The 11162-nt window shown below is 39.1% G+C and overlaps 1 protein-coding gene across 1 annotated transcript in view; it reads left to right on the top strand.

The window, feature by feature from the left end:
• The first annotated feature begins 1062 nt into the window (after nt 1-1062).
• The window catches only part of cacna1hb (calcium channel, voltage-dependent, T type, alpha 1H subunit b), a 75236-nt gene continuing 65136 nt past the window's right edge, over nt 1063-11162 (top strand). Inside the window, exons 1-4 of the mRNA XM_065254297.2 lie at nt 1063-1180; nt 2715-2848; nt 5243-5340; nt 6097-6256. Of these exons, the coding sequence (XP_065110369.1) occupies nt 1088-1180; nt 2715-2848; nt 5243-5340; nt 6097-6256 (485 nt within the window). The 5' untranslated portion in view covers nt 1063-1087. The remainder of the gene's footprint in view (nt 1181-2714; nt 2849-5242; nt 5341-6096; nt 6257-11162) is intronic.

Genomic DNA, 11162 nt, shown 5'->3' with positions numbered 1-11162 from the left:
CTCTGCTGTATATTTCTTTGATTTACTATTTGTTTTGCTCTAAAAGTCAATGTAAAGTCAATCTTGAAAATTGTTTCTAAACACATTATAAATGTAAGACTGAAACATGCCACAAAGGCTGTAAACTATGTAATACTGAATTGCAGAGCCTACTGGAAAATCCAGCAAAAGACCAGCATAAGCTGATAGCTGGTTTCAGCTGGTTTAAAGTGACAGTAGCTGGTCTAAGCTGGTCCTCCCAGCCTGGCAAAGCTTGTCAAGCTGGTGGGTCAGCTGGTCTTCCAGCATGACCAGCTATGTCCAACTAGACCAGCTTAAAAAGTGATCAAAACACAGCTAGACCAGCTTGCTACACCAGCAATACTAGCTAAAACTACTAGCTAAAGCTAAAACCAAGCTGGGAGACCAGCTAAAACCAGTTCACCAGCTTATGCTGGTCTTAGCTGGATTTTTTAGTAGGGGAGTTAGATGGTTAAACAGTTTTTTACCATTTCTGAGTTCAGGATTTTATGTCGGGCCTAAAACAGTGGCTCGATTACACGCTTGAGTCACCGCAAGTGGCCCCGCCCCTAAATCTTTGCGAGCATCCAGTCAGGTTGTAGCGGTAGAGAATGCTGCCAATTTTAATATTAAGATTTTGATAACTTATTTTATTTACTTGCCTTTTTTCCATCATTCACATTTGGTTGAGTGGTTCATAACACTGTTTCCTGTGGTGCGACAAACTCAGAACATATTTAATATCTGACTTTGCAGGGACTTATATAAGAGTGTTGGCTCGCTATAAACAGAATACAAAATGAGAGTCAATAGTAAATCACAGTGTGACATTTAGGAGATAAAACGTTTTGTCAAGACATTTCTTTTTTTATAGTTTGCAACCTTCATATAATGTTCAATCATATGATAATGTAAAAACTGTATTTCCTCTGCTAATTTATGAAGACTATGAACACTGAGTACATTTATAAATGTGTCCTTGATTGTAATATTGTAAATGTGACATCTAAATATATAGTTTTTTTTTTTGTAATGTGTGAGCTGTATTCACCTTAACTGAATCTGCACATGGTTTGAGCGCATCAGCATGCTGGTGATCCTGCTCAACTGCGTTACGCTCGGCATGTTTCAGCCTTGCCAGGATCTGGAGTGCCACTCGGACAGGTGCAGCATCCTGCAGGTAACACACGCTTACATGACTCACCAACATAACACATGCACTTTAATCTCTGTCATTCTTTTTTTACCTATTGTATTTTATTTGGCAAAATGTTGGTAGAACATTTTTCACTTTTAAAGGGGTCATATGATGCGATTTCATGTTTTCCTTTCACTTTGAGGTGTTAAAAGCTATTTGTGCATATAGAAAATTCCGTAAGTTTGCAAAGATTAAAGTCTCAAACCCAAAGAGATATTCTTGCTAAAGGGGGTTGCACACTGGACGCGCAGCTCAGCGCCGCGCAGCCCCGCATTGTTCTAAAAAAATCAAACACATTGTTTTCTATGAGTATACGCGTGCCGGCGCCGACAGGTGGCGCCTGTCCGAGACACCCAGCTACGACTAGGAAGTTGCGCGCCTTAGAGCGGCACTCACATAGTTTCAAATGAAATAACATCATATTTGTCCAAAATCGTTAGCGATTAACATTGACTGCTAACGTATATTTTGCATTTTGAAGTAGACGCTATCTGACTAAGCTTGTGCTATTTAATGTGCACTTCCGGTGTGCGACCCCCTTAAAAGCGAAGGCACACCTTCCTAAAATGCCTCATTTAAACACGCCCCCATATATTTAAATCACTGTTTGGGAAGATTTGCAGAACACTTCCCAATGTATACGCAAAGAAATGGGTAACTTTTATTTTGGCTGTAGTATTGTGGCTGCGGCTACCATGTCATATTCAGGTATTCAGCAAATCACAACACACTGGATATGTGGCCAATCAGAGTGCACTGTGCCTTTCAGAATGATGATGAGATTTGTAAAACAATGTCGTGTTTCAAAAAAGGTGGGGCATAGAGGAACAATAATAATTAAAAACATAAAAATGTATGATTTTAACCCATTGCATTACACCAAATACACAAACGTCATATCACCCCTTTAAGGTGGCGTGCACACCAAAGCTTTTACGCCGGTGGTCGCCGTATGTTTTCAATTGTTTTCAGTGAGCACCGAAGGTTGAAAAATATTCAATTTTGGAGGAAACGCTCAGCCTTTCAATGTCAGTTCTCACACGGCCGTCCAATCATACTGGAGGAGGGGTGGGATAAACATCACAACAACCAAACGGCACATCGTTCAACGATAAACAAAGCAGAAGTATTGTAGCAACCAAAGCACTCAGCTGAAAAAAGCTGCCAGTCTGCTAAAAAAAGGTGGCAGTCGGCGTCCGCCTCGCGTTTTCAGTTGCGTTTAAAATCTTTGGTGTGCACACCCCCTAAGTCTTTAGTGTCTTAAATCATGGCTTAATGATGCTCAATCCACCGAGCACAATCGCTAGCATCTATTCAGGTTGTAGCAGTATTTGAAAGTTGAGATGTGTTTTATGGTGTTATGACAATGGTAACTTTCCCCAGTGTTTGATAGCGTTATTTTTCTGTTTTCTGTATAAAATAGCTAAGTGCTTCAATGTGAATGTAAGTAAGTTGATTTTTAGTATATGCAAATTACTGATTTAGCTGTATATTTAACACCTATTTCTCCTCTCAGGCATTCGATGACTTCATATTTGCGTTCTTTGCCGTGGAGATGGTGATTAAAATGGTGGCCCTGGGGGTGTTCGGTCCGAAATGTTACCTTGGTGATACCTGGAACCGCCTTGACCTCTTCATCGTCATGGCTGGGTGAGCAACCAATCACAAAGCAGAGAGCGCCACACTCAGTGGGTCAAAAAAAAGTCAACCATTACCAGCGCGTAGCATGTGCATTCCTAGAATCTGATTAGTCATTAAATCTTAAGTGTTACAAGGTCTTGCTTTGTGTGTGTGTGTGTGGGGGGGGGGGGGGGTGCGTGTGTGTGTGTGTTTAATGTCAGATTCAGTTTTAATGTCAGGTCTAGTTCTAATGTCAAGTCGATGTGTCACAGTTAAGCTTGTGAATGACAATTACCACCAGGCAATGATCTCTCTATTCTCGTGAGTGCATTTTCCTATATCTCATCTCTTGTCATTGTCTCTCATTTCGCTGATACAGGGATTTTTGCTGCTCTTCCTGTGTTTAATGTCGCAACTTGAGCTTAATGCACAGCCTGATCACTCATTAAACCTCATTATAATATTAATGTTTTGTGGTGTGAGGAAAATACAAGTTAGGTATTAATTCACTGCTAACTGTTTTGCAGTAGGCTACACTTTATATTGTGTTTTAGATGCTGGTAGCTAATAATATATCGGTACAACAATTAAGAGTTGCCCCTCAATTTGTTAAAACATTTACAAATATACATTTACAATGGATATCTATGATTTAGGCTGGACAATCGTTTAAATTGTCTTTTAAAACAAGGACTACTTTTCGAGCGTCTCTTTTATCATAAACCCTTTAGACGCGTCTGCAGCAGGCACTTATTTTGACAAAACATGTGATGCACATAAGATGACTCGATGCAACACATATTTTGAAAAATGGTACCACACACACATGATGGGCTACATACATGTTGTGACGAACTTCGCATCACGAGCCTTCGAAAAAAGAAATCAATAGCCGTCACTTTACCATCTAGTTAACTAACCAAAATAAACTTGAATTTGTCGTCGTTTTTGACAAGATAACTTATGAGATGTTTGATATTCCATTGTGTAAGCAAAGTCAGCAGTGATTACAAGGTGTTTGGATTCATTTATCTTTTAATAATTTACTGTGGGTTCACACCAGATGCGAGTTCAACAACGGTGTGCGCTGAGCTTGCCGCTGGGTTCAGTCCAGCCAAGATGGATACCCTGTTTGATTGCCCCGTTTTTATTGGACGCGTATGTAATCGTCACAGAGCTCAGCACAAAAGTAAAACTATTATGAACTTTGACCGCGGTGTGAACGCAAGCTGCGCTCACTCTTTGTTCAACGCAACAACAAAATGCCCTCGCGCGGCGCAAGCCATTGAAATGAATGGGTTTGATAGCTCAGCGAAACACACACCGTGTCCTATGTGAAAGCTGCATTAGACGCGTCCTTCGCATCGTCCCACGATATGGGCGGCGCGTTTGCCGCAAAAACACGCGCTATTCACCTCAACTCGAGCAAAAAATTCACATGACACGAAGTTAAATCCCGCGAGTAATATAGAGCGAGTAACGCGATGCCCCACGTTTGGTGTGCACGTAGCATAAGACGTCTATTAAATTTTCACTGACAGCCCAACTTTTGCCTTGCTTTAGATGTCTAAGCAGTGTTTTGATGGTTATTAGACGTCTTTTGTAATGCTCTTTACCTAGGCATAAATGAATCACTGGTTACTCGCCTTCAGTATGTCCAAAATGCTGCAGCGAGATTTTTAACAAATACCAGAAAACGATATCACATAACACCTGTATTGATAACCCTTTACTGGTTACCTGTTAAAATGTGTTAACATTTGTTTTTATAGCATTACATGATCAAGCTCCTGAGTGTATAAAGGACATATTTATCCCATATCAGTCTCAACGTCATCTACGTTCCTCTCAGAACATGTTTTTAACCGTCCCAAGATCTGGATTGAGGCGTAGTGGAGATCGCGCCTTTTCTGTCGCGACCCCTGCACTTTGCATAGATAATTTATTTTTGAATTGTATTTTAGAGTTATTGTAATCTCTGTGTAATTTTGGAGTTGACTAATACCCATGGACAACACTTTGGTCCATTTTAATGGTTTTGAAAGTGCTTTATATATAAAAGTTGAGTTGAGTTTAAACGCAAAAATGCTGGGCAACTGGTCAGGATGTTAAAACAAACTGGTCTGGACACCCTCTTGGCTAGCATCTAACCAGCTAGCATCTCTAGTAAAGCTCTATCGTGGACATTAAGACCACCTGTCTTGACTACAACACAGTGCCGCAGTGTTTTTATCGTCAGCATTAAAAAACGACACAGCTTAAATGTCCACGGTCAAGCTTTACTAATTAATGCCAGCTAGTTTTGCCTCTACAAACCAGCACAAACCAGAAAGTCATGCTAGTTTTTTTTCAGCAGAGTATATGGACACAAAATTTTAGCTTGAATCGTAATAAAGTGTTTTTATGAAATGTGTTTCTGGATAGGATGTTGGAGTATTCTTTAGACGGACACAACGTCAGTTTCTCCGCCATCAGAACCGTGCGGGTTCTCCGACCGTTACGAGCCATCAACAGAGTTCCCAGTAAGTACTGCCTACTCTCACTTTTGTTTATCTTTGCATTTCATCTTTCGCCTTACCAGCGTCGCCGGCACACATCCCAGCTATTGATTTAAAGCAAATAATTTGGGTTAGGCCTGAAAAACACACATCTGTTGTATTTATAGATTCGCACACATCACAATGATGCATTAACACGACCTCTGACACAGCATTTGTCGGCAGGAAGGTGCTGGCGTATGTTACAGTCATGAATTGGTTCCAGCGGCAAAAGTGAGGGTCTGTTTTGTTTAATGCGGGGCAAGATTGTAAGCTCTTGACATGCACGGATATGCTTACCATTTATAGCACACTCCATTGTCAACACATTCCAAATGAGTTTTGTGTGTGCGTGCCGGACTCGGTGCAGATTGAGAGCCTGTGGCTGTAAAGTTTCCAATTCGATTATTATCAAGAAGAAGTGCGACAAATATGTACAAAGAATTTCTTCTTGTTTCAGTTACATAATGCATGTGGATGTGGTCGAAAGTGGATGAGCTCAAAATGTTTTACACCCCGTTTAGCGTTGTCCATTTGTGATTTGATCGACCAAAATGCATCTTAAAACCCGGATAATAATTAATAATAGATAAAGTCTTTGAATGTCAAACTAAGATGTTAATATGTATTAAAATTGTCTTATTTTGTACTTTTGATGGCTTTTATGCTTAATTGGATAATATGAGCATTGAGCATACAGTATGAAAGTTTGTAACATCATCATATATCTGTGTGTTGTAGGTATGCGTATTCTGGTGACCCTATTGTTGGATACTCTGCCCATGCTAGGAAACGTCTTGCTGCTTTGTTTCTTTGTTTTCTTTATATTCGGGATTGTGGGAGTGCAGTTGTGGGCGGGGCTTCTTCGTAACCGCTGCTTCCTCGACAGCAACATTAGAACGTAAGTGCTTTATTAATGCAAGCTGCTCACTTATTATTATTTATTAAATTATAATTATTTATTTATTTAACTCAATTATTAATAATATTGTTTATTATTATTATTATTATTACAATTAACTCATTCCGCGCCAGCCTTTTTTTAAAGTTGCACGCCACTATTTTTTGTGATTTTCACAAAAGTTTCACAAAATACCTTCCAGGAAAATTTTCTTCTAAAAATATATAAACATACAAATATATCAAATGAAAGAACAGACTCTCTGCTTTCAAACAAACAATATACAAACAAACAAACAAAACGTTTTATCTTATCTTAATTTTTTTCTCTGTTTATAAACTTTTAATTTTTTTGCAAAACGCTGAAACAATTGCATTTTTGTGAAGGAATTTTGTTAGTGATCAGATTCAAAAATCTTTAAAGTGTTAAATTTATAAATAACTTTTTTTGCTTAAGTTTTTTATAAATTGGGTAAGAGTTACGGTATTACAGATTACCATAAAAACTCATCAAGAACATGTTTTTTTCATGCAAATGTTTTCTTTTACTTGACAAGATAACTTGTCAATGGCGGGGTATGAGTTAATTTGCTAATTGCTTGGTGTTGCAACATTTACCGTACTGGGATGCCAATAATGATGTCGCATCAATTAATACACTGTAAAATGTAATTTGTTGACTTTACTTAAAAAAACTTAGGAAACCGATTGCCTCAAATTTTTAAAGTAAAGTTGACAATCAATTTTTAAGTTGTTGTAGCTGAGAAGAAATGTGTAAGGACAACTCATATCATGGTAGTACACTTGAGTACAGTTAACGCAAAATCATTAGTTATGATGACAAAAAAATTTTTAGTCCAGACAACTCATGTCATGGTAGTAAAGTGAACTTAAAAATCATTAGCTCCCGTCACTAAGGAAATGTCAGTTCAGACAACTGAGTTATGTTCAGTTAGCAGTACTCATTAAGGCAAGTTATCCTTACAAGGCTAAGTGTTCACAATACTAAGGAAATCTTAGGAAACCGATTGCCTTAAAATATTCAAGTAAACTTTACTCAAAAGTTTTAAGTTGTTGAAACAAAGAGAGACAACAGTTTGAATGAATCAATGAAACACTTTATTTGATTGAAACAGAACAATACAGTGAACTGCACATCCAATAAGAGAGAATTTGAATTTTGAAAAAAGACATAAAAACCCAACAAATCACACATTCACCATTACACAAAACCAAGACCAAATGACAAAAAAAAATATATTTCCATCAATAATGTAGATACACCATAAATGTGTGTGTGTGTGTGTGTGTGTGTGTGTGTGTGTGTGTGTGTGTGTGTGTGTGTGTGTGTGTGTGTGTGTGTGTGTGTGTGTGTGTGTGTGTGTGTAAAAAACAAAGAACTTCACTACTCACTGCACAGTAGATTTTTGAGTGATTGAATTTTGGGCCTTAAAGGAACACGCAGACATTTTGGGTTTTTACCTTATTCACCGTATCCCCCAGAGTTAGATAAGTCCATACATACCTTTTTCATCTCTGTGCGTCCTGTAACTCTGTCTGACGTACCCACCGCTAGCTTGGCTTAGCAAAAAGACTGGAAGTAAATGGCTCCAGCTAGCATACTGCTCCAAATAAGTGACAAATTAACGCAAACATTTTCCTATTTATATGTTGCGATTTGTATAGTCACAGTGTGTACAAATAACAAGGTCATATGAGACAGACATCTTTTAACAGTATACATACAGGAAACTATATTCTCAGATGAAGCACTGATACTTGGGCGGAGTGATTAGCACAACTCTCTCCTCACCAGGGGGCTTCTCTGGTGCTGCGAGCAAATCACTCCACCCAAGTAGCAGTGCTTTGTCTTCAGAGAATATAGTTCCCTGTATGTATACTGTTAGAAGATGGCTGTGTCTCATATGACCTTGTTATTTGTACACGCTGTGACTATACAAATCACAACATATAAATAGGAAAATGTTTGCGTTATTTTGTCACTTATAGGGAGCAGTATGCTAGCTGAAGCCATTTACTTACAATCTTTGTGCTAAGCTAAGCTAGCGGTGGGTGCGTCAGACAAAGTTACCGGACACACAGAGATGAAAATGGTATGTATGGACTTATGTAACTCTGGGGAATACAGTGAATAAGCTAAAAACCCAAAATGTTGGTGTGTTCCTTGAGGTGGGGTACCTTCAGGGATTACTGTTAGGATCTCAATGGAGGTGTTGGCCAGTTCAGGTTCATCACAGTCCTAAAAACACAATTACATGAGATATTATTACACAATTCCACATTGATATACAACCTTGCATTTAGGTAGAAAACACAAAGCAGCCACTTTAGAAAGAAGGTTGATAGGTAGTCCTGATCAGGACCAATTGAGGGTATCTCACATCTGCTCATATTTACATCTGAAGAGGCATTAGCTGATGACAACAGTTAGCTATTCTACAATGTGATAACACAAACCTTGCACTCTATTGACAGTTCTGTAAAATGGATAAGCCATATTCAACAGGGAAACAACATATGAGAAGAAAAAATACCTACAATTCTAACAAGGCTTTGCTGTTGTCCCAGAGGACAGTTGACATTTTTGTACATAATCATTTCACTCTTACACTGGTCATTTGTGAGATTAGTAGAACCCTCTCATTAACACCTGAAGATGTGTACCATTAAACAAGCATGCAAACTGGTCAAGGGTTAAAAAAAGGTGAGAAGGGTATGCGAGGATGGTGGGGGAGTGGGTCATATGACGGATTCTTTTATGCTTGCTGCTAACAAAACATCCTACCCTAATGGAAGCTTATGAAATGTACCCTCCGGCTAGTTTGACACATTATTGAGACCTTATTGAGTTAGCCCTACCATTTGTTCCAAAAACGTGATAGAACAACACCTCCAATGTTTTTGTTGTAGCGAGATATTTTAAGACAACCTTTTTACTAGTAAGTCACCATTGTTTGTTTGACCCATAATGCATTATGGACCGTGACGTAGACCGGTCCAAGCGCCGCTACAAACAAAAGGCAAATAAACTATAACATTATCAAGTAAAGCGATTACCTCAATTAGCGAGCGAAATGTCTGCCATTCAAGCCTTTCCAATTTGAGCCTCAACATGCCGTAAACACGGAGGAAGGTATATTTCACTCGCTAACTGAGGTAATAGCTTATCTTGATAACGTTATTGTTAATTTGCCTTGTGTTTGTAGCAGCGCTTGGAGCCATCTACATCAGTCCAGAATGCATTATGGGTAAACATTTCTTAAAATATCGCTACAACGAAAACATTGGAGTGTTCATCTATCACGTTTGTGGGGCAAAACGTTAGGGCTAACCCAAAAAGGCTAATTTGTTAAACTAGCCAGATGTCCTTTTAACTTAAATTTCCAATAAGCATAACCTATGCATTACACATTGTACTGAGCAGTAGGGCTGGGCGAGAAATCGACTGCGATTCTCATGCGCATTTCATCAGTAAAGCTGGCTCCGTGATTAATAGTAAATCACCATCACCTGCTTTCAGGTGGAGCAGCATTTACTACACAGAGCCGTATTTCACAGAGAAGCTCGGCAAAATCTCATGCATTATCAGAGGTGAAATTTCACGATTACGAACACGATTTTGCCTAGCTTCTCAGTAAAATACGGCTCTGTGTAGTAAATGCTGCTGCATTTGAAAGCAGGTGATGGCGACTTATTACTAATCATGAAACCAGCTTTACTGATAAGATACGCATGAGTATTGCAGTCAATTTATGGCCCAGCTCTACTCTACTACTGTGCAGTTTGCATTGCATGTCGAAATTGCATATGGCATATATGAAAATAATAGGCCACTTTTATGACACTGTTGTTTCCAAATCTGGAGGTGCTGTGGCATTTGCAATGCATGAGTTGTGACCCCTCTCGGCCATAGGGTTGCTGCGGTGACAGAATTTTCCCACCGGTTAATCGGTGCGTGACAACCCCGATGATACCGGTTTCACAGGGTGGGAGGGGCTTACTTTTTTAATTTGAATTAGATGCAACTGTTTAAATGCAGCGCTTGCGTAGGCTGTCTTAAAGGAATAGTCTACTCATTTTCAATATTAAACTATGTTATTACCTTAACTAAGAAGAGTTGATACATCCCTCTATCATCTGTGTGCGTGCACGTAAGCGCTGGAGCGCGCTGCGACACTTCGATAGCATTTAGCTTAGCCCCATTCATTCAATGGTACCAATCAGAGATAAAGTTAGAAGTGACCAAACACATCAACGTTTTTCCTATTTAAGACTAGTAGTTATACGAGCAAGTTTGGTGGTACAAAATAAAACGTAGCGCTTTTCTAAGCGGATTTAAAAGAGGAACTATATTTTAATGTGGAATAGCACTTTTGGGAGTACTTCGACTCGGCGCAGTAACACCCTCCCTCTCCCATTATGAGAGGGATAAGGGGAACGGACTTTTCAGGCGAGTCGAAGTACTCACAAAAGTGCTATTACGCCATAAAATATAGTTCCTCTTTTAAATCCGCTTAGAAAAGCGCTACGTTTTATTTTGTACCACCAAACTTGCTCATATAACTACTCATCTTAAATAGGAAAAACGTTGATGTGTTTGGTCACTTCTAACTTTATCTCTGATTGGTACCATTGAATGAATGGGGCTAAGCTAAATGCTATCGAAGTGTCGCAGCGCGCTCCACCGCTTACGTGCACGCACACAGATGATAGAGGGATATAGTTAGTTAAGGCAATAACATAGTTTAATATTGAAAATGAGTAGACTACTCCTTTAAATCTCATATGAATTTGCATTGCAATGCGAGCGCAACAGCTGGTTTAATTAAGTGCTTGAGTCAATGTGCACAGGTACTTCAGAACCTGCCAGTCCCAAGGAGAGCATC

This window comes from Paramisgurnus dabryanus, chromosome 4 (assembly GCF_030506205.2).
Source record: "Paramisgurnus dabryanus chromosome 4, PD_genome_1.1, whole genome shotgun sequence".
In the NCBI taxonomy this organism is placed as follows: domain Eukaryota; kingdom Metazoa; phylum Chordata; class Actinopteri; order Cypriniformes; family Cobitidae; genus Paramisgurnus; species Paramisgurnus dabryanus.
This window is presented reverse-complemented; position numbering and strand designations above follow the sequence as displayed.